General features: G+C 51.6%; 4 protein-coding genes across 5 annotated transcripts; 1 reads left to right on the forward strand and 3 right to left on the reverse strand.

Annotated features, from left to right (window-relative positions):
* Window positions 1-1,800: 1,800 nt before the first annotated feature.
* MRPS26 (mitochondrial ribosomal protein S26) lies at window positions 1,801-5,239 on the forward strand. Its single transcript, XM_031553226.1, has 4 exons — window positions 1,801-2,333; window positions 3,112-3,249; window positions 3,842-3,965; window positions 4,330-5,239. Exons 1-4 carry the CDS (start codon window positions 1,816-1,818, stop codon window positions 4,459-4,461), a joined length of 912 nt encoding a protein of 303 aa, XP_031409086.1. The 5' UTR covers window positions 1,801-1,815; the 3' UTR covers window positions 4,462-5,239.
* A 154-nt stretch (window positions 5,240-5,393) lies between these two features.
* LOC100539603 (neurophysin 1) lies at window positions 5,394-8,952 on the reverse strand. 2 transcript variants are annotated; one of them, XM_010710576.3, is made up of 3 exons: window positions 7,070-8,952; window positions 6,080-6,284; window positions 5,394-5,869 (listed from the first exon to the last, which is right to left on the reverse strand). In XM_010710576.3, the coding sequence occupies exons 1-3, from the start codon at window positions 7,187-7,189 to the stop codon at window positions 5,820-5,822; spliced, it is 375 nt and encodes a 124-aa protein (XP_010708878.1). In that variant the 5' UTR covers window positions 7,190-8,952; the 3' UTR covers window positions 5,394-5,819. The 2 variants fall into 2 exon arrangements, with proteins under 2 accessions (XP_010708878.1, XP_010708877.1); XM_010710575.3 differs by having other exon boundaries at window positions 5,394-6,284.
* A 519-nt stretch (window positions 8,953-9,471) lies between these two features.
* On the reverse strand, window positions 9,472-11,585 carry LOC100541145 (vasotocin-neurophysin VT). The gene is made up of 3 exons (XM_003206051.4): window positions 10,855-11,585; window positions 10,300-10,501; window positions 9,472-9,699 (listed from the first exon to the last, which is right to left on the reverse strand). The coding sequence occupies exons 1-3, from the start codon at window positions 10,972-10,974 to the stop codon at window positions 9,536-9,538; spliced, it is 486 nt and encodes a 161-aa protein (XP_003206099.1). The 5' UTR covers window positions 10,975-11,585; the 3' UTR covers window positions 9,472-9,535.
* Window positions 11,586-14,773: 3,188 nt separating this feature from the next.
* On the reverse strand, window positions 14,774-22,964 carry UBOX5 (U-box domain containing 5). The gene is made up of 5 exons (XM_010710578.3): window positions 22,516-22,964; window positions 21,005-21,101; window positions 18,910-20,089; window positions 16,841-16,993; window positions 14,774-15,636 (listed from the first exon to the last, which is right to left on the reverse strand). Exons 2-5 carry the CDS (start codon window positions 21,056-21,058, stop codon window positions 15,428-15,430), a joined length of 1,596 nt encoding a protein of 531 aa, XP_010708880.1. The 5' UTR covers window positions 21,059-21,101; window positions 22,516-22,964; the 3' UTR covers window positions 14,774-15,427.
* Window positions 22,965-23,108: the final 144 nt, after the last annotated feature.

The raw sequence follows: 23,108 nt of genomic DNA on the forward strand, positions 1-23,108 counted from the left end.
TGGCACCCATGGGTGCTCATCCTCTGCAGCATCTCCATTCTCCCCCTGGAACTTTATGGTGCCTGTCCTTGCTGCACCCAAAGCCAGCTCCATGCAGCACTCTGGAGGTACTCGTCCCCTCCATCACCTCCATTCCCGATCCCAGCCCCAAATAGCACCCTGGGGTGCTTACACCCCCTGCCATCAGCATTCCCAAATGTAACCTTGTGTTGTCCATCCTGGCTGTACCCAAGCCAGCACCCATGGGTGCCTGTCCTATCCAGGATCTCCATCCCCAAACCAGCCCAAGTGGCACCTTGGGGTACCCCTCCTTGCTACACCCAATTCAGCCCCAAACAGCACCCATGGGTGATCATTCCCTTCAACATCTCCATCCCGAAACAGGACTGGGGTGCTTGTCTTTGCTGCACCCAGCCTAGCCCTACGCAGCACCCAGCCTTTCCCTCCAGCACCTCCAATCCCCAAAAGAAGCCTAAGAGGCACCTTGGGGCACAGCTCCTTGCAGACCCGAGCCCACACCAAGCAGCACCAATGGGTGCTCATCTCCCTGCCACCTTCATCCCCAGATGGGAAATTAGGGTGCCCATCCTTACTGCGACCCAATGCAGCAGTCATGGGTGCTTATCCACTGCAGCACGTCCATTTTCTGATAAAAATGTGGAGTACTCATCCCTGCAGACCCAAATCAATCCCAAGCAGCATCCACAGATGCCCATCCCCTGGGCACCTCCATCTCCAGTCCCAAAAACCATTCATCATCCTGCCGACCCAGCACAGGTCTGGGCACTGGGGGGCTACCACCCCCACTCCCCTATTACCTCTCCATTACTTCCCATTACCTCGCAGCCCTGTTTGGTGCCATGGCTCCTGGTGGTTGCCTGCTGCTGGCCCTGCTGCTGCTGGCAGGCACTGTGCAGGGCCAGCACTGGTCCCACGGATGGTACCCAGGGGGCAAGAGGGACCTCAACGCCCCACAGGTAGGGACCCTGCGTCCTTTCCCACATCATCCCCTAACACTAGCCCTGTCCTCACGTATTGCCCCCTCAGTGCTATAACCACCACCCCCCAATTAACTCCCCTTTGGGTTATTCCCCCCTATTGCTACAACCACCCCCAAATTTACAGCCCTCTAGATTACTTCCCCCCCTCTAGATTACTCCCTTAAACCCAGGTTATCCCTGCCAGGGTTACAAATTCCCCAGTTATTCCCCTCCCACCCCTATGGGATTATCCCCCAAACCCAGAATAATTCCTGCCTGCATCTTTCCCCTCCCTGCCCACCCATGCCCACCCACACCCAGTTTCCCCCCTCCTCAGGGTTATTCCCCTTCTGGGATTATCTCACTCCCATGGGATTATTCCCATTCATATCAATCCCCATTGGGATAATCCCCATTCCGCACACACATTGGGATTACGCATCCCCAGAATTACCCCTATATACACAGATTACGCCCTTCCACACAGGATTATACCCCCACATGGGATTATTCCCACACACAAATGGGACGATACCTCTTCATAACTTCACACCCTTCCACACGGGATTTACCTGACACAGGGGACTATTACTTCACAGATTACCCCTCTACAGGATCATCAACCACTCACACTTGGTTTATTACCTCACATATGGGATTATTACCTCACATACAGGGTTTTTACCTCATATATGGGGCTGTTACCTCACACATGTTTTTTTTTACCTCACACATGAAATTATTACCTCACATACAGGGTTTTTTACCTCACACATAGGGTTTTTACCTCACACGTGGGGTTTTTTACCTCACACGTGGAATTATTACCTCACACATGGGTTTTTTACCTCACACTCTGGGTTATTACCCTCGGGACTACCCCCCACCCGCAGGTCCCCGCCGCGCTCCAGCCCTGTCCAACCCCGCCGTGCCGCCCGCTCCCGCCGATGCCCTCGACCCTCCGGGCCGCAGTGTGGCGCCCTCTGGAGGCCGCCCTGCGCCACCCGCATTGAGCAGCCCCGCGCCGCACTACATTGCCCATCGTGCCTCGCTCCGCGCTCTCCTCTCATTGGTCCGCGACTCCCGCCTTGTTTACGCCACATCCGGCCTGCTGCTGGCCGCCATGTTGGCGTCGCTGAGGTGTTGCGGGCCGCGCTTCCCCGCTGCCGTCACCGGGGTCGTCCCTGCTTGGAGTCCGTGGTTGGTGCCGTGTCGGGGCCGCAAATCGCGGCACGATCCCCCCGCCAAATCTAAAGCGTCGCGGCTGAAAGTACCGCCTCCTGTCGACCCCGCCGAGCTCTATGTGGTCACCGAGCGATACCGGCAGCACCGCCTGGTGCTCAGCGCCCTCCGGTACCGGGGGAACTGAGAGAGGGTGGGCGGGTGGGGGGCTGTTATGGGGCAGAGCAGTTTTGTGGAGAGTGTGGGACTGCTTGGAGGTCTCTGTGAGGCGGCTGTGAGACTGTTTTGGGGCAGAAGTCGGGCTGATTGTGGGGCTGGGGCTGTTGTCAAAGCGTGGAGTGGGTGTGAGCACTGCTTTGGTGCAGGGTATAATTTGGAGAGTGGTCCAGAGTGGCTGTGGGGCAGGGAGGTGACGATGGGGCTGCTGTGGGGCAGGATCAGGATGATGGGACTGTTTTGGTGCAGGGTATGACACTGTGGTGGGGTAGAGGAGGGTTTCGTGGGTGCAGCATGGGGCAGGGAATGGTTATAGGGCTGCTGTAGGATGGGATCAGGATGGTTTGGATGGAGGAGGATTTGGGGAGTGGGTATTGGGTATCTTAAGGGCAGAGGAGGACTGGGGAGATTCTGGAGTGACTTTGGGGCAGGATCAGGGTATAGGACTGCTATAGAGTGGGATTGAGACTGTGGGACTGTTTTAGGCCAAGATATGGAGTTACAGTGCATCTGTCATACACAATGTGATTGGGTATGGGGCTATTCTGGGTCAGGGGATATCTGGGGGAGTCCAGAGTGGCAGTGGGGCAGAGGAGAACTGGGGGGGGGGTCTGAAAGTGATGTGGGGACTGGCTAAGGGGTTACATTGGGCTGGCAGAGGGGTGGCATGTTGAGCATCGCTGGGACAAGGGGCTGAATGTGGGGCTGTGCTCAGTGTCCTGTTCCTTGGCAGCTCCATTTTCAGGTCCGAGGTGGTGCAGAGGAAGCATGAGGCGCAGAGGGATGCTGAGAACTCAGCAGCACTGTCAGAGGAGCACCGTCTGCTGATGGCCTGGAATGATGCTGAGAATGCACGGCAGCAGGCACGCAGGTGAGGGCGGGCAGCCTCAGTGCAAACTGCTGCTTCAATTTTTGCTTCAAAAGTAAATAAAACATCCAGATAACCAGGCCATGTTTTTGTAAAAATAAACCTGAGTGGTTCATCCCTGCTTGCCGCTGGTGTGCTGTGACTGTCATAGAAAAAAAAAACCAACACTAAGATCATAAAGTCTGTCAACTCGTCCCCACAATGCCCATTGGCCATGTCCCTCAGTGCCGTGTCTCTGTGGTTCTTGAGCAGCTCCAGGGACGGTGATTTCACAACTTCCCTGGGCAGTTGTGCCAATGCATTGCCACTCTTTCGGAGAGGAAGTTCTTCCTGAATTTCAGCCTGAGATATTTCTCTGTTTTCACTCCTATTCTGCTCCCATGGAGCCATCCCCTGGTCAAGCATTGGAAGTGCACTCAGAAAGTCAAAGCAGTCAGCAGATGAACTCAGGCAGAGGTTAAAGGGATGAGGCCTGTTGGTTTGCTCCTCCATTTCTGCTGCACTCAGACCTGCAGGCATTGTGCTCCAGGGATTTATGTGTCTCACTCAGATCATAAGTACCCAGCATAAGCTTTTTTTCTTTCCCAAATGGCAGAGAAGAAAGAATTAGGAAAGAAGAGGAAGAACAGAAGATGCAGAAACTGCAGGCTGCAGAGAACAAAGCCAAAGTGATGGAGGCCTTTCTGAAGGAGAAAGAGAAAGAGGTCCTGCAGCTGCAGGTGAGAGAAGCTGGGGGGTGCTGGGCAGATCTGTGTGAGTGACTCTCTGGCAGCCCATTGATGTGCTATGGAAGGGAAATGTTAGCTCCTTCCTGGAGTGTGAGGAAAGTACAGAGGTTAAGGGAGAGCTCAGACAGCAGGGGTAGGAATAATCACAAGTGAGGGAGTTAAGGTGCTGTCTTTGAGACTGACTGCTGGGATGTGAGGTCGGCACGTCTGCAGGAGCCCCACAGCCAGCAGCAGTGTGTGCAGAGGTGCTGGCAACCTGCTGTGGTGCCAATGTGCCCAAAGGCAGATCCCGGTGACCCTTAGGACTTTCTCTGGAGGTGTGTGCTAACAGCCAACACTCCCCCCTTTCCTGCAGGAGGAAGCAAAAACCTTCATCACTCCTGAGAACCTGGAGGCTCGGATTGAGGAATGCCTGGACAACCCTCGCAACTACAACTTCGCCATTGACAAAGAGGGACGCGTTGTCAAGCGCACTGTGCTGTCCTAGCAGCTCTGTCTCATGGCTGAAGGGGATGTGCTGGCCTGGCCTCTGTCTAGAGGCTGGGGTTCTTCCTTTTAATGCACAAATCAGCCATAGAATTGATGGACAAACAGCCTGCTTCCTGTGCTGCTGTTGCAGAGGTAGGGGGAAAGGAGGGAAATGGCATTATTTTGAGGTGCAGAGCAGCACTCTGCCTCAGTCTTGCAGTGAGGCAGACAGGAGGAAGAGGAGCTGCTGGTGTTCTGCTCCCATTGTTCTGAGTGGTGCTCTGCAGTTCCAGTTTCCTCTGGTTGGATCCCTGCTGCCCTCAGCTTGGAGGTGAGGTAGAGCAAGGCAGACTCCAAGGCAAATCCTCAGTGGTTTTGCACTAGAGAGATTTCATCCCTTTGTCTCCTTCGCTCAGCTGAAGCACCTCAATCTCTGGTCGCTCTCCCTTTATCTTTGACCTTCTGATTAGTTTTTCTGCACTCAATTGGTCTTAAATACGTGCAAGAAAAAGGCACGCCTGTCACAGGTGAGGTTGGACCTGGGCCTTGCACGGTAACACTTTGTAGGGAGATTGTATCTGACTGGTTCTGCACCCTTACCTCTGTGAAACCCCGTGACTACGTCTGCTTCTGGCACAAGCCCATCATGGCCTCGTGTGCCACTGGCCCCAGCACTGTTTGCATTTCTGCCCCTCTGGATGCCTTTGATGGAAAACAAGGTCTGGATTGTTTTGTAGAAAACACAGATGCTGTGTTTTTTGTTGGTAGGTGAAATAAATCATTGTTTCGGTGTTTTCTGCTGTGGTGGAATGACCTGTTGTTCCTGCTCATCCTTTAAACCTTCCCCTGCCTTTCAGTACTTGAAGGGAGTTTATAAACAGGTGCAATAGTGATAGGATAAGGGGGAATGGCTTTAAACTAAAAGAGGGGAAATGTGAGTTAGATATTAGGAGGAAATTCTTTATTCAGAGGGTGGTGAGGTCCTGTAATGCTTCCCAGAGAGCTGTGGGTGCCCCATCAGTGGAGGTGCTCTGAGCTGGGTTGCATGAGGCCCAGGGCAGCCTGAGCTGGTGAGTGCAGCCTGCCCACCCAGTGGAACTAGATGGACTTTAAGGTCTCCTCCAACCTAAGCCATTCTAGGATGGTTTTTAGCACAACAAAATAAGAAAACCACAGAGAACTTCTGAACAGCACCGCTTTACGTGTCTCATTAGGATCCTAGAGCTAAACCAGGCAAGGATGGAGAAAAACACACTTTTTTTTTTAATTCTCTCCAAGTTTTATTTCTAATTAAGAGCATCACTTCAATCTGAGTCATGGTGCTGGGTGCTGCGCTGGTGCAGCCCATGGGACAGCAGATCCTGCTGGTTTTTCCCTCTATGCAAACAGCATTTCTTGGTTGCAAGATGAGTCAAGCACGCAGCCCTCTGCTCAGGAAGAGAAGAGGAAATCAGCACAAAGCAGCCCTCAGAGCCCCCTCCCTGTGCTGGTTTTAATAACATCAAACAACTTGGTATTAGCTTGGTGCCCTGCAGTAGCAACATGTCCCTCCTCAGTAACATCCCCCCCCCCTCCCTGTTCTGTATCATAGCCCTGGGGTGGATGTGAGGCCCCCCTGGTCTGCCCACGTTGCTCACCACTGCTGCAGCAGATTCCTGGTGCTGCACAGCTCGCCCCATCCTCACCGCAGGCTTTCCTTCCAGACTCACAGGGCGTTGGCAGGAAGTTCTCCTCCTGGCACCGCAGGGTTTCAGAGGTGCCCAGGTAGCAGCCCAGCTCCTCCCCACAGCAGATGTTGGGGCCAAAGCAGTGGCCTTTGTTCCTGGGGCCGCAGGGCAGGCACTGCTCAGGGCATTGAGGAACAGTGTTAGGGATTGAGCTTGATCTCCCCGCCCTCTGCCAGTGTGTGTATCCTCATCTTGCTCTCAGCTCTGTCCTCATCCCAGTGGTTTGCTCTAGAAGGCTCTGGGTTTGTTTTCATGTAGGAGTGATGAAAAGGTTTTGGTCTTTTCTCCCAGGTAACAGTGGTAGGATAAGAGGGAATGGCCTCACACTGCACCAGTGGAGGTTCAGGTTGGATTTGGAAAAATTGGACAAAAATTTGGAAAAAATTCTTCTCCAGAAGAGGTGTCAGGTACTGACACGTGGCACAAAGAGTGCTGAAATCCCCAAACCTGGAGGTGTTCCAGAACTGTGGAGATGTGGCACTGAGGGATGTGCTAGGGTTGGACTTGGTGCTCTTAGAGATCTTTTCCAACCTGAATGATTCCATGACGGTCATGGCTTTAGTCAAATGGCTAATCATGCACCAAATTCACCCCCCAGAAGTTAACATTCTACATAAAAATGGTGCCACTGCCCTATTAGAATTGTTTTTTTCCCAGCATTAGGAAAAAGCAATGGGTTTTCATCAGCACCCTGCTTCTGGCTGCCTACTTTTGCAGCTCCCTTTTGGCTGTCCATCCCCAAACTGCTTTGTTTTAAGATCCCCCCCCCACTCTGAAACCCCATTCCTATAACATCCACGCACCTCACCTTGCTGTTTGGCAAGCTCAGAGCTGCCCAAAGAAGGGGTTGCAGAAGGAAAGCAGGTGCTCTCACAGCCCACCCAGCCCACAAGGACCTACCTTCCTGATGTCCATGTCTGGCAGGGCACGCTTGCCCCCGATGGGGCAGTTCTGGATGTAACAAGCTGAGGAGAGAGCCAGGAGCCCCAGCAGGCAGACGGTGAGCGCCTTGTAGGACATGGCTGCAGGATCAGGATGCTTCTGGGTCCCGTCCCGGCCAGCAGCAGTATTTATAGGGCTCTCTGCTAATTATACACGCCAGCACCATCGTCATTGATTTCCTTTTCAAAACACAAGGCGTTGCTTTCCACACCAAAGGGCTCGGCTAATAACTGGAGGTCGAGGACGTGAGGTCAGTGCTGTGGTGCGGATTTTCTTAGTGCTCGCTTTGACCGCTGTAGGGGGATGCATAGGGGCTGCAGGTGCTTTTTTGGGATGAAACCGCCTTGGATGGCCAGGCTGTGGTTTTGTGACTTCTTGTCCTGCTTGGCCAAACCCTATAGGTTGGGTAGGGTTGGAGTTTGGTGATGTGTCCTCCTGGTAGCAGGGTGAATGGGGTGAGCTAAAGTGAAACTGTGCTGGCTGGGATTTGAATCTCTTCTGATGGGAGGAAAACCAAAGCTGGAGAGCTTTGGGTTGTGATATGTGGTGCCTGCTCACTCATGCCCATCTCTACCTGGTGTTAGGGGTGCTCAGCAGCATGCATGTCCCATCTGGGAGCGTGGTGACATCACTGAGCATTCCCAAGACCATCCCACCTTCTCAAAACTACCCAACCTCTTTGCCAAATGCTTGAAAACCCAAATCTCCTGTAACTTCTGCCCTGGAGTCACACATGTGGCATGAGTACAGCCAGCCTCCAAGGCCTGGATCTCCCTGCCTTTGTTACTGCAATTAAGGGCTTCCTGACTTGAATAAATCCACTCGCTCTGGACAACGGCTTACGTCTATGGAGACCGTGACCCTGGTCCTTCCCAGTGCCTGCTTAATTGGGGAATGCAGAGTCCAGTGCCATGGAGCTGTCACCTCTGCCATCCCCTCTGCCCTGCGTCTGGTCTGCCACTTAGTGGGGTCATGTGGAGCGGGCTGAGGCTGCAGCTGGAGCACGGGGCTCCATACTAATGGGATAAGATGGGGGCTCATCACCGTGTTGAGATGACGTGGGCCAATGGGAGCATCACTACTCCAAGGTGCCACCTCCCCGTGGGGACATTATAAAGGCCAGTTGTCCCCACAAAGCAGCCAGATGCCAGCCCAGAGGGACAGGCGGATGATGGGAACGAGGGACATGGCTCCTTCTGGGGACACAGCCCCCAAAATGCCACACTGAGTCCGGAGCAGGGAACCCAAAAGGGTAAGAAGTTTAGGCAGCATCTGCCCAAATAGCCCTGGGTTTGGGGGTGTTGTGGGAATGATGTGGGAACAGTTTGGTGAGTGTTGGTAGTATTGCTGCCATGGGAAGATAATACGTGTGATCAGGTTCAACTGGGAAGCCAAAGCTTGTGGCTTTGGGATGTTTGGGTTTTTGAGTTTGAGGTATTTTGGGAAGATACTATCTGGGATTGGTTCAACTGGGAACCCAAAGCTTGTGGCTTTGTGGGGTTGGGGTTTTGGTGTTTGGGGTATTTTGGGAGGATAATATGTGTGACTGTGTTCAACTAGGAACCCAAAGCTTGCAGCTCTCAGGGGTTTGGGGCATTTAGGGAGGATAACACATGTGGTTGGGGGCAACTGGGAACCCAAAGCTTGCAGCTTTGAGGGGTTTGGGGCATTTAGGGAGGATAACACATGTGGTTGGGGGCAACTGGGAACCCAAAGCTTGCAGCTTTGAGGGGTTTGGGGCATTTAGGGAGGATAACACATGTGGCTGGATTCAACTAGAAACACAAAGCTTGCAGGTTTGGTTTTCAGGGTTGGGAAGTTTGGGATGGTTTTTCTTCCTTTTTATCCCATTTAGGATGTTGGACATGGCCAAAGGCACAAGTCGCTCACAGAGGGGTGAGATGTGAACTGTATGAGGTGTAAGCCCCAGAACCCAGTTGACTCTGCCAGGACCTGAACACCAAATCTTCACTTCCCAAAGGCAGCAAAGCCCCAGAGTGCAAAGAGGTAACTCCTATCAAAGGCAGATCCCCATCACAAATCTGAGGGCAGGCTGTGATAGGGAGGTTGGAATCCATGGATGCTGGTGGGATCCTGGGGTGAGGATGGATGGTTTCAAATCATGGCTCTGGATGAGATTTTTCCCTTTTAGCACCAGGGGGCACCAGCTCAGCAAAATCCTGTTGAATGGGAACCGAGCCTCCAAGGTGGAAAACAGTGGAAATGGGAAAATGGGTTCAGGGATTCAGATGAAGGCATAGCACCCACCCCCATGGCCCCATCCTGCCCATCCTCAAGCTCCCAATGTACCCTGGAGCTCAGCACTCCCCCCGTATCCCCAACACCTCAGACAAAGCCAGCACAGTGCAAGAGGACTTTATTAGATCTGCTATTTACAACGGGTCCTGCTGATATCCCAGCTGCTCAGAGGCCAGGCTGCTTGCCCTGCTGCTGCCTGTTGGCCAGGTGCATCAGCCTCAGCAGTAGGTCCCCAGCTGTGCCATCCAGCACAGTCAGATTCTTCTCCACTGCCTCTTCTGCCTGTTCACCGCCTTCCTCCAGGCACACGGCATCCATGGCACATGTGTCTGCAATGCAGAAAGCATCAGAGTTAGGAGCAGTTGGTTTCAGGTCATAGAATCATAGGATGGGTTGGGTTGAGTCGGGTTGGGTTTAGATGAGTTGAGTTGGGTTGAATTGGGTTGGGTTGAGTTGGATTGAGTTGTGTTGGGTGGAGGGACCTTAAAGATCATCTGTTTCCCATCAGAGAAGCCCAAACTCCAGCTTTATTGCTCCCATTAACATTAAAAAAGCAGGGATTTTTTGTGGCCCAGCAGGGGAATGTCTCACAGTGGAGACATGCGAGGGAGCTCTGAGCTCCATCTCTGTCCCAAGCTGGTGACATTGCCGCTGCTGCTCTGAGCCTCAGTTTGGAGGATGCTGGTTCGGAAGGTGAATGCTAATTTGGGAGATGCTGATTTTTGGGAATGTTGGTTTGGAGGATGCTGCTTTGGGGAGAGATGCCGATCCTTTTGGAAAGCACCAGAGCACTCACCAACCCTTTGCAACCCACAAGCCACCCCAATCCCCATTAATCCTTCCCACCCCCAACCACCGCAGCTCCACCCACTCCCCATCTCCCACCACCGAGCATTCTCACCCCCAAAACTCCCCCCAGACCCCATTACCAGCACTGCAGCAGACACCGTTGGCAGCGCAGCGCCCACCGGAGCCGCAGGGCTGCCCACCAGCCTGGCAGGGTGAAGGCACATAGTCTTCCTCGGCGCAGCGCCGTGTCTCTGCTGTGCCCAGGTAGCAGCCCAGCTCTGCACCGCAGCAGATCCCGGGCCCGAAGCAACGACCCCTGTTCCCTGGTCCACAGGGCAGGCACTGCAGAGACAGAGCATGTTTGAGTTCCCATCCTTGAGCTCAGAGACCCCCTGTAAGACCTATTTTCTGGACATCGCACAGTGACGCCTGGTCTGTCCCCACCTTTGCCATCTGACATAGTGGCTTGTCCTGATGCCACCCTCGGAGTCCCCATTTGTCCCCCCACAAATGCTCCTGTATCCCCAGCTCAGCCATCACTTCGGGACCAAGCTCTTGGCCGTGTCTCCCAACCCAAAGATTGATTGGGACCAGCCAGCAGATGCCAAAAAACCCCCAGCGAGTTCCAACACCCAGCAGTTGCTGGGCACCTTCCACACCCCACACAGCCCCCATTTACCCCCGTGCCACCATACCTGCCGCAGGGCTGTATCACCCAAAGCCCTCTTGCCACCCCGGGGGCAGTTCTGGATGTAGCAGGCAGAGGACAAAGCCAGGAGACAGAGGAAGGAGAGGGGCAGCGAAGGCTCTGCCATGCTGAGTGTGCCCAGAGTGGTGCCACGCGTGCGGGGAAAGCTGCCCTGCCGTTCGTTGGCTGCGCTGTGTGTCTGGCACTGTGCTGTGCTGGTGCCTATTTATGCTGCTGTCCCCCCTTCCCAGGGGGAGGAGGAGGAGAAGAAGGGCGGGCTGTTGTCTTTTTTTTATTTTTTTTTTTCCCCCTTGTTTTCTTTCCCAAATTGCATCCAAGTGAATCTGTAATCGAGGTGATTCAGCGCTGAAGCGCACGCGGCAGCACTCAGGGACAGCAAATCCCCTGAGCAGGAGGAAATCTGGGGGCATGGACCCCTGGTGTGGACAAAGGGAAGGTTGTGGGAGTTTGGGAAAGGCTGAGAGTCTGAAGGGGGCAGGAGTGGCAAGAGAGGGTTTTGGGGGTGTGAGTTTGGAGGGTATCGGTTTAGGGGGGTGGTGGTTTGGGAAAGGATGGTGGTTTGGATGGATACTGGTTTAGGGAGGGATGCTTGTTTGGAGAGTGCTGATTTAGGAGGGTACCAGTTTGGAGAATGAGGATTTGGGGTGAGATGTGTTTTGGATGATATGGCTTTAGAGAGGGATGCAGGTTTGAAAGATACTGCTTTGAAAAGGAATGCCAGTTTGGACGATGAGAGTTTGGAAGATGCTGGTTTGGGGAAGATATTGATTTGGAGGATGAGGTTTGGGGAGGGATGCTGTTTTGGAGGATGTTGGTTTAGAGCAGGATGCTGGTTTGGGAAGGGATGCTACTTCGGAGGATACTGGTATAGGGAGGAATTCTGCTTTGGAGAGGGATGCTGATACAGAGGATGCTGGTTTAGGAGGGAACCAGTTTAGAGAATGCTAGTTTGAAGAGGAATACCAGTTTGGGTGATGAGGGCTTGGAAGATGATGGTTTGGGGGAGATATTGATTTGGAGGATGAGGATTTGGGGAGGGATGCTGGTTTGGAGGACGTCAGTTTAGAGAGGGATGCTGGTTTGGGAAGGGATGCTACTTTGGAGGATACTGTTTTAGGGAGGATAACAGTCTGGAGGAGGAGGATTTGGGGAGAGGTGTCGTTTTGGAGGATGCTGGTTTGGAGAGGGGTTTTGGTGGAGGAGGGATGCTGGTTTAGGGAGGATACTGATTTGGAGGATGAGGATTTGGGGAGAGATGTTTTGGAGGACGTTAATTTTGAGGATGCCGGTTTAGCGGGGATTTTTATTTGATTTGAGGGCTGTTAGTTTCAAAGTGATGTTGGGTTGGAGGATGCTGCTATTGGGAAGGGATGCTAATTTGGAGATGCAGCTCTGGGAGGGATGTAGCACTGGGACCAGGGCTGGACCACAGCTCACTGTGATGCAAAGACCCCTACTGCAACCCGGCTCAGGGGACAGCCATTCCCCCGCCATGAATATTCCTGCCGGTCCCATGTTCCCACTCCAGCAAAGCTGAGGGCGACCTCGACGACGTGAAATTAATATGCAGAGGGGAATCAGGAGCCTAATGAGCATCCGCCGTCCTGGTCCCAGCGGCGGTGAGGAGGGGCTGTGGGAGGGATGGGGACGGGCAGTGGGGATGCTGTGATCCCACTGCTGGGATGATTTCCTGCCCTTAAGCACCCCCTGAAATCATCTTCACTAAAGATGGACAGGGGCAGAAAACTTCAGAAAAATAGGGCTGTAAAGAGGAAACTGAGGCATGGAAGGGTTAGGGTGGGCTCACAGCTTGGGATGATGCTTATGGTGTCGGCGATCCCAGTCCCAGCCTGGGATGGGTGCATCCTCTGGGAGCGTTGGTCCTGGATTTGAGAGCTCAGGGATGAGGGCAATGGCAGTGATGAATCATTAAGGCTGTAACGATGTAACCATCGTTAGCGTTGCCCAGCCCAGCCCTCCATGCTGCTCACAGCGGGTGCCCAACCAGCTTGCGTTGCAGGGCCGGGGAGGATGTGAAAGCACTCGGATGGGAAAACTTTTCTTTAAAGAAGCCCAAAATGTCATGTCTAAATTGGGCATTTCGCGCTCATGCTCTGTCTCTTCATTACTGTATCGTAAAATTACATTAGTCGGAACGAGCTGCATTCAAATGACTCTGTGTCTGGAATGATAACGCAGGAATATGAGATTAAAATGTAATTATGCTCTTTAAAGTCAAGGAAGGTTAATAAAATGTTTTCCAAGTTGCAGAGGCTCCGCAGCCACAACGCAGAATCACTTATTGAAATCAAGGGGAGGACGGCGAGGGATGGAGCTGGGAGGGAGAATGGATGTAGAGCATAAAAAGAGTGTTTGGGGGGTGAAAACATTGGGGTCACAGTGGGGGGACATCAGGAGGGCTCAGGCAATGGGGCCATGGGGCAGAGATGATCAGGAGCATCCAGCAGGGCAGTGGTACCCAACGCCCACTCAACACTACGGGGCACCCGTAGCTCAGCTTTCTTTGCATCCCCAGCACTGCTGTGCCACGTTCCATTTCATCCTCAAACTCCTGCAGGCCCCTTCGTTAGTGCTGAGCTCCTAACGACGTGGTTAAGGCTGCTTTAAGGTGATTAACCAGCAGAGTTAGCTGCCTGCAGGGAACTTTGAGAAGCCTTTGCTCTGTGCCAGAGTCACTATCAAGTCACGCTAGTAGAGGGAACGTGTCCATCTCCTGTCTGGAGAAAGTGATGCTCCCCAAATTGGCCCTTTTTTCGTGGAATTTAGCAGTGACCCGGGCTCCTCCACGTCCGTCAGAGGAGCGTCACTCGGTCACCGCGCTCTGATGGCTGATGGGGCTTAATGGTGGCAATGGGGAGGGGATGCAGGGGACGTCAGCCCAGCTGACGGATGGGGACAACAGCTTGTGCAGGCAGAGGGCCACCGGTGGCTCTTCTCCAGTTCCCAAGAAGAAGACGTCAGCCTGAACCACACTGCCTGGCAGCAAGGCTCAGTGAGAAACTCCTGGGCAGAAGGGATGCTGCCACAGCTTCGAGTTCTGTTGGAAGCAGTGTGGACAGGGAAGGAGGTGGCTGCACAGCTGGGCGTCACTGGGGAGCTGGGAGCTTGGGGCGGAGGAGGTGCGAGCTGAATCACTCCTGGATGCTTACTGCAAACCCAGCAGCACCGCACACTAACAAGATTTCTGCTGGCCTCCAAATCGTATGACTTTGAGGAATCTGATTGCTGATTATTTAAAGATAAGGGGCTTCCAATTTTGCTACAAATGGAGATGGATGATGAACACCCACTGGTGCAGACAAGGAGAAAGATCAGCTCAGCGCCGGCACAAAGTGGTGTTCCAATTGCTTGATGAGGCTGCTATTTGCTCAGAGCAGAAAGCCACCAACTTTATGGGCTGCTCAGCACGGCAGTGCCTGTTAAGAGAACAGAGGTATTACATGTGGGTGGTTCAGCTGGAGGCTCATTACCCCAGAGAAAGTGGCACAGAACATCAATAAGAAATGTTGGCTCTGCAGAGAGAAATTATCAATGAAGTGGTAGCAGTGTGGGGGGAGTGTGTGCAGGTGACAAGGTGACAAAACCCTCTGCTGTCACCCTCACTGCATTCAGGATGTGCTGCAGACAGAATGCATCTGAGTGATTTTCCTTCTGGCCTTTTTTTGAGCAGCTCTCTGAAGAACAGAACTCCTCAGAGCGGGATACGTGAGGTTCAGTCCCAAAACCCCATGGTGAGAGCTCACAAGGCTGTGCCACAATGGCTCTGAAAGCTGCGGGGCTACAGCTCTTCCTTTTGTGTCGACGTGGCTTTTTCCAGCCCATTTATTCAGCACTCCGCCAACAGATTCACCACACGAAATCATTAACACACACAATGAGGCCAATTACGAGTCAGAGAGAGAACCTGACTTTAACCATAATTTTATTAAGGCTTAAATGTCTATCAGCCAGACGGGAACCGGTCCAGTCACACGACAGAAACCGAGAGGGACGTTCTCTGTAATGCAATGACTTTTCTACATGAGTCCACGTGAGCAGGATGAGATCCCTGCCAGCACTCAAGCATTGGCTGCTCCTCTCCTGCCTTGCTGCTGTGGGGAAGGATGAGTGATGTGTGAGGGGATTGGGGCGGGGAGGGGAGAAGTTGGGTCGTTCGCACGTTGCCAACCACGAGGACATTTCCTGGTCCATGGCCGAATGGCTGCTCGTCAAATGTTTAAATGGTTTTAAGTCACAGGGAAGCTAAACTCACTGTCCAAAAGGCACCTATGCTAACCACTGAGCCACTGGGATGGTGGTAAGAGGGCGGGTGCGACAGGTGGAAATCAGTTCTGTATAAATACATGTTCCTTGTTAAAGAAGCTATGGCTTTTATTATCCTCAAGATCGCTTTTTGCTCCGGCACGATGCTCTAACCCCCCCCACTACTCTGTAAGCACAAGGAGACCTCTCCACGATGCTCATCTGGCCATCGTCCTTGCGTAACCCACACAGACACACGGGACAGCAGCAGCTCCTGTTCTCCTCCCCAGGCGTTGTTAGAAGTGGACCCTCCTGATGTCGTGCGTGGCCACCGACCTCTTGCAGCTCAGACACAGGATGGACAGAGCCTTCTGCTTCTCAGCCAAGCACGGGCGACACATGAGGTGGCCGCAGGGAAGCTGGTAGATGGGCTCTGTTTTGAAGTAAGATGAGAAGGTTTTGCCGCAGGATGTGCATCCCTGGGTCTGGCTGCTCCTGCTGTGCTCTGCGAAGCCAAGAGGAGAAGCAGTGTGGTCAGGGACTTGTGACAAGTGCCACCCCGAGCCGGGCACAGAGTGCTGGAGGTGCCCAGAACTCAGGACCACAGCCTCTTTTTTCCAAGCCTACCATAAAGTTTGGTGGGCGTGGTGGTGGTGGCAGAGTAAGGATTGGACAAGATGATCTTAGTGGTCTTCTCCAACCTTAATCTTAGAAACATTTGTGTTGGAAGGGACCTTTCAAGGCCATCTGATCCAACTCCCATTTCCTGTAATGAGACCCACAGCTCCAACAGGTGCTCAGAGCCCCATCCTGCCTGCCCTGAAAGTCTCCAGAGATGGGGCAACCATCACCTCTCTGAGCAACCTGCTCCAGAGCTTCACCATAAAAATCTTTTTCCTTATATCCAACCTAAATCTCTCCTCTTTCAGTTTAAAACCATTTCCCCATGTCCTATCACAACAGATCCTGCTCAAGAACCCGTCTCCTTGTTTCTCATATGTAGATATTGAAAAGCTGCTATCAGGATTCTATGATGAAAAAAGGGAAGGCTCTGGCTTCTGGAAGGGTTGGAGCTCAGGTATGGGCTGGATCACAGCAGCCTTTGCACCATCAGGCTTTTAACAGATGACGAAACAGCTTTTCACTTTTTTTTCTGAGACTGAATTGGCCTCCCTTCATCTTTTCCAGCACTTGACACAAAATCCCTGATTCCCATGTGAAACACTGCAGACATCATCTTGCATTCCTGTCACATGCTGCCTATAAAGGGCTACTCAGTCAACTCTTCAACAGCAGCAATTTAAAAGGGGACAGTAAAAAGCTTAATGGCTTAATGCCACTGCGAAACATCAAAAGCTATTCAGAGAGACAGGCAGCCAGTGGGAGCTGCCCAGCCCAGCCCTGCCTCAGGGACACAAGAGCCTCCTCCAGGGAAAGAAGCAGCCAGCAGTGAGCACATCACCTTGTGGAGGGGCATCTAAAGCTCCAGGGCTTCCAACACAGCTTCTCTGAATCCCAAAGACATCCTTTTGGATGGTGCCATTGATCAACACGTCTAGCCTAACAGCTGGAATACATACATTAAAATCTGATGGGATTCTGAGAACAGCCATGGCTCACTGGCCAAAGAAGCATGGAAAGATGCTGAGCAGCAGCACAACCTTCCCTATAAACCTGGTCCCTGTTCTCCTCTCCCATTTGCTGCTCACCAAGGATGGAGCCCATGTTCCATGAAGTGCTGCAGCCTCCCTCGCCCTGCTGGCTCTTCATCAGCTTGGCTGTGAATGATGGCATGGAGCTGAGTGCCGAGTTCAAGGCGGTGTCCAAGCTCTCAGACAGCTTTTGTTCGTGAGAGAGCAGATCTGCAACAAGAAGCACAAATTTGAGAGGCTTGTGCTGGGAAAAGGCTGTTGGTATGCAACAGAAACCCTGTGGTTACAACTCTCAAAGCTTTGCCACTTGTTTTCTGAGAAAGCTTCGTCCCCATCACGGTGTCAAGATGGGGATGTAATGCTTCAACTTTCAGCCCTTGAGAGGAAAAGTCCTCCAGATTCACACAACAATGTCATAAAGTCAAAAAGACCACAAAGCCTATGAAGTCCAACTGTCGACCCATCGCCGCCATGCCCACTAACCTGTGTCCCTTAGTGCCAACCAACATTCAGGCACCTCCTCATATCTCAAAGTCTGAATGAGGTAAAAGATTCATAAACATTCCTCAGAAGCCCTGAGGCTGCTAACAAAATCAGAGGCACAACTCTTTTTACTCTCGGCTCTGGAAATCCAGGGTTGCATCAATGGATAAAACCAAAGGTGCAGGGCTGGATCCTTCCTGAAGGGCACGACAGTGTTTTGTCTGATGCAGTCCCAAAGGCCTGCTGTTAATTGAGACTATGCATTAAGAGCACGGTGTCTGCATCACTAATTCTGCTAAATCCAGCTCCCACAGGGATCCTGTGTGCGTTACCCCCGCACATTCGCTGCAGCAATCAAGGCTGACAAAGAACTATCCCATGAGGCTGAGCCTCTGTTCACATGCAGGCATGGCTCCCTGGGAGCACCAGGACCCAGCCTGCAGCAATCCACACCTCTTCCTACAGCATGGAATGATGGATCAGAGCAGGAAAGCACACTCCAGTCTCTGCTCTTGCTGATACTGATGAAAATTAATTACTTTAAGTCTTTAATGAACTTGTTTTAAGTCAAATACCCACCTAAGCTTTCTTGAAGCATTATCCTTCAGCAGTTTTGGGAGGAAGAGGAGTGGAGTGCTGCATACCTGCAGGATATAGCAGCTTTCAGGAGCTGTGGACCATTGTTTGGTGCATTATAGACCACTGCTTCCTATGGAAACTCAACTTACCTGCCCAGAGGGATGGCCCTCTTGTGACCACCCTGCACACACCTGACTGCCTGCAACACAGCCCTGCTGCTCCCTCCAGCCTCACACAAATGTGAGACAGCAACCAGTGGGGCTTCTGCCTGCAGCAGTAACTGTGTTTGACAATACCAGAGGGAAGATGCAAGCGTTGCTGTACAAACAAGTGATATCTACAGAACAGCTGCACACAGCAACTCCAACACGTTTCAGGTATTCCTGCACAAACAAGGGAGAAGGCAGCCGTGCAAAAACAGATGTGGATTCCAGCAAACGATCTGGCAGGGAGTCAAGAGAAGCAAGTGCTTGGGAGCCAGGCTCTTCAACCAGGGAAAGGGGAGCAGGATCAGCACAGCCTGCTGCCCCATTCCTGTTTTTCTCCTCACTTCAATCCCCATCTCAATTGGGTCTTCCCATCCTGTCAATCCCAAGCACTTATTTTTCCCAAATACTGCATGTTTTCTTGCAAGCTCAAGCACCCAATACGTGCCAATAAATCATTTATGATAAAAAGAGACATCTTCAAATCAAGCCAGCACATTATGAGAAAAAGGTTGTCTTCTTAGCAAGAAGGAGAAGAGAAATGAAATCCTGAAGGGAAACAAAGCAACCTGAGCTAACAAGAGGGCTGTGAAACGGACTGCAGATAATACAGGAAGAACAACAAGCCTAAAGGTGAGAAGAGAGAATGGGAGTAACCATCACCCAGTGACAGCAGGTTGGGCTGAGGAGAGGGGATGTGAATGAGATGATGAACCCACTCCTGTGACATTGATACAACAGCTTCAAAGCTTTTTGGAGGCGACAGGGGAATCTGTGTGGGAGCCTCCTGACTTGGAAAGCTGGCCCTGGGCTGCCAAGACACTCAAGAAACACAAGTGATTTAGGGAGCCAAGGTACCTGTAGAACAGTCCATCTGGATCAAATGCGAGTCACTGTCAGTTTTCATTTTTTTAGCACTGTTCTCTGAGGTAGATGTGACAAGTAAGTTTGTAGAAGAAAAATAAAGTGGCTGCACAGAACTCGGATCCATACAGTCCATCTTCCTTTTCAGAGAAGACGTTACAGAGGAAGGTATGAGCATTTCGGAGGCGTGAGCCCTGCCGAGTAGGTTGGTGCCAGGAATGCTGTGCTGTAAGAGGAAGTGATCTATCCTGGCCTTGAGAGTGGGGTGAGGTAGGGGCTGTGAGTGCTGGCTGAAGGCCACCCCAGTGAAAGGATCACTGGGCACCCTGCCCCAAGACGCCTCACTCCGGTTGCATTTTTCCAAGGTGCTCTGGTCAATCACCTTCCCAGAGGGCAGGAGCATGGGGAAAGTCATGATCTCCAGAGTGATGGGGTCCAGGAACTCTTCAGGGATGTCTTGGACGACGTCCACCAGCTTGCGGAGGGCCTGCTGCTCGCTGTCACTGGTGCTGAAGGGCACGCAGTCGCTCTCCATGGGTGTCCAGAGCTCAGGTTTGAGGTTGCCAACATCCTGGGCGACGCACTGCGAGGCCACCTGAAAGATGCCCTCGATCACCTCCTGTGGGCACGACTTGGCAGGCTGTCCCCACACTTCCAGCCTCTTGATGCCAGGCAGGCCACCTCCGGCCACGTGGGTGATGCAGATTTTTAAGTGCGACACGTTGCTCAGTGAGGAAGGCCCTTTGTTCCAAAGGTCTTGAGACACGGCGCCGGGGTAGGAGAGGACATTTTCCATCTGAAGGAAGGGAGGCCTCGGCTTGAAGCCTCTGTGGCCAAATGTCACTTTGCTTTGATTTTTTAAGACAGCTTTGCCCACCAGTGTGAAAGCATCTTTGTCCGACACAGGCTGACCGGCCAGACCTGAGAACTGACCCTCGGGGCTCTGCCAAGAGGTTTTATTGCATGAGGTAGAGGTGTAAACTTCGAGCCCGGAGAAGGCTTGGTATCCTCCGGATGAGATATCGATATTAATCCTGCAGATCTCAATGTTGAAGGGAAAAGAGATAGTGACATGGACTGGAGGCTTGATAAAGTATTCGCTGCGGAAACCACGATTCCTCCTGGCAAGGTCTTCAGAGATCAGGTTCTCCACTTCGTAACCATCAGCAGAAATCTGCGTTGCAAGAGAAACCCAAATTTAAATTGAAGAATGAATGTAAAGAGTAAACTAATTTCACAAGCAATTAAGATGACATGAGGAACCGTGCCTTTGGTTCCACGCACAAGACTGGAGATCCCTGCAGATCTACTCCTGCCCTCCTCCCAACCAAATGGTGTCACACACTCTTCTCTGCACCCTCTGCTATCTGCAATCATAGAATGGCTTGGGTTGGAAGGGACCTCAAGGATCATCAAGTTCCAACCCCCTGCTGCATGCAGGGCCACCAACCTCCGCATTTAATATTAGACCAGGCTGCCCAGGGCCCCATCCAACCTGGCCTTGAACACCTCCAGGGAGGGGGCATCCACAGCCTCTCTGGGCAGCTGTTCCAGCACCTCACCACTCTCATAGTAATGAATGTCCCCCTGATAACTAGTCCCTGTTTCAACAGCACTGAATAGTTACATCAGCTCATCGTGTCCTGTAAAAATGTACTCTGAATCAGCCATCTCCAGGATCCCTGCAAAACCTCTGGGCTCAGCTAGCAGAATGCCTTGTCCTGCTTGGGGTCAACCTGCCCAACACTGAGAAAGCTCTGTGTCAGTCCTCATATTAATGAGTAGAGACCATCCAACAAACACTGACAATTGATGCACAGTCTACTTGGCAAAGGGAAAGCTGTGACATTGCAGGGAAGAACATCTAGAGTCAAAGCACGCACATCTGTAAGCACATAACGTCATCTTGTTATGAGATCCTGCAAAATTAGGGCATATATCCTCCAATAATTACTGTGTGCCACAACAAAGCGCTCACAGAAGGCCACACAGTGTTCTACCACTAACTAGCAGAGTTGGTGTTAATTAATAAAAGCACAGAAAGGGCAAACCAAGGTGCTCCCCAAAGCACCACGGTTTCCAGTTTTACCTTGTTGCAGTGAATTCTTGGCTTGAACTGTGGGAGACAGACGTTTATTACCATCTTTGCAGTTGGAGAGAGCTCAGTTTGTGAGCATCAGATTCAGCTTTAAAAAAAAGAAATAAAAGGCAAAAAGCATCAGTGATCTGTAAAAGGATCTTGTGTTACAGCACCCACATGAATTACAAGCTCAGGAGCTCCTAAAACACAGCTCAGACCCGAGTCTGGGAAGTGAGACCAACGTTAACTGTGGAGAGATGGAACTGGAAGAAAAACATGTTAAAAATAGTAAGTCGTGAACCCCTGGAGAAACATCAAAAGCTGGAAAATGGCTCTTTTTACTGAAAACCTCTTACCTATGCTTAAAGAAGGTGCTTAGATCAGATCTGAATGCTAACTGCAGGAGGTTTGGCAGCCATAGTCGAGCAGACCACTTGCATGCCAAGGCCCCAGTGAGGGTAAGAGCAGCCAGCATTCCCAGTGCTGCCACAAGAAGATGTGACTCTCCCAAGGGCTCAGGGAGCCTTGGATACAGGCAAAGATGAAACACTAATATTAATAACCACTACTGGTTGCTCCAAGGGAGCATTTAATAGCTTTAAGGGAGATTATCTGCGTTCTGGACACTGAGATGATTCTTCTGACAGCGTTCAAGTGAATGCACCATCTTCATTGAAAGAACGTGACTTGCATTGGTTGCATCCAACTCCTTTTAAGAATGAAATTATCTGCGAGATAGGAGCTTTAACCTTACATTAACCTCAGTTTTAATATATCACTGCCTTGGGTGACCTGAGGAACCTCCTGCTTCCTTCAAGGACGAGCTGCCTTTTAATGCTTCACAGCCTTTCAATGGTTCTCAAGTGTTGCTGTTAGTTCAGCATCTGAGGTACAGCTCAGAATCGCAGAAGGAAGCGTAGATTGGCTTGGATTGGAAGGGACTTTAAAGACCACCTATTTCCATTCCCCTGTTGTAGGCTGAGTTGCAGTGTTCAAATAAACATGGAGCCATTCACATCGGGAAGGAGCTCTAAGATCACCAAATGCAACTCCAACCCATCCCCACTGTACCACATTCTTAAGTGCCACATCACCGTGGTTCTTGAGTCCCCATAAGGTGACTCCAAACTCGTATCAGCCCCTCTTCTACCCCAGAATCTTCTCTGACAGTGATTTGCAGTAACACAGGTGCTGGGCAAGCATGAACCAACGCTCCTCCAGCATCACTTTCCTGCCTTTCTGAGCCTGATGTGTTCCCCATTGCTACAAGGGAGGCAGCGAGGAATTTTCTCAAATAGGCCTTTGAACTGCTTTGACTTTTGGCACTCACATCTAATGGGAGTAAGGCTGACTTGCTGCGTGACAAAGCGACTGCTCTGAAGTTCATTTTGAACCTGTTGTCAGTTTAGCCCTTTCCCACATCCCCTTCCAACAGAGCAGATCACTGTATTTGCACGTAACAAGCCCTGGTGATATCTTCTTTAAATGACAAAGAGCAGAGAGGCACCTTCACCCCCTACCTTGCTGCAAACCCATCATTTTGCGACCTCAATCTCACAAGTCACCGTTGAAATTCTGCTTGTGGGGGATCTCAAATCCCTGAGGGTCCTACATGTGAGCTGCCTGGTGCCAAGCAGGTGATAGAAAGCACTCCTTGGAACAGAGTCACATTGTGACCTAGCAACATGGGAAAGCTCCTTCCAAGCCTAAGGCTGTTAACTGAGGTTACATCCTAAACTGTTATTCATTTTCTACCAAGCTCTTCGTTACTTCTGTCAATTGAAACAATTGTCAGTGACAGTCCAGGCAGCTGTGACATAAGGAGGTTCTGAATTTATGAATGCTGTTAAAGCACAACACCCACAGAACAGCATTACCCAGCAAAACAAACAGCTCAAAGATTACGAAGGACTCAAAGACCCCAACCCACGCCCACCATGCTCACTGACCATGTCCCTCAGTGCCACATCTTTATGTTTCTTGAGGCAGTGACTCCATCACCTCCCTAGGCAGCCCATTCCGATGCCTGATCTCTCTTTCAGGGAAGAAATTTCTCCAAATATCCAACCTGACCCTCTGGAACACAACTTGAGGTCATTACCTCCTGTTCTAT

This window comes from Meleagris gallopavo, chromosome 4 (genome assembly GCF_000146605.3).
Source record: "Meleagris gallopavo isolate NT-WF06-2002-E0010 breed Aviagen turkey brand Nicholas breeding stock chromosome 4, Turkey_5.1, whole genome shotgun sequence".
In the NCBI taxonomy this organism is placed as follows: domain Eukaryota; kingdom Metazoa; phylum Chordata; class Aves; order Galliformes; family Phasianidae; genus Meleagris; species Meleagris gallopavo.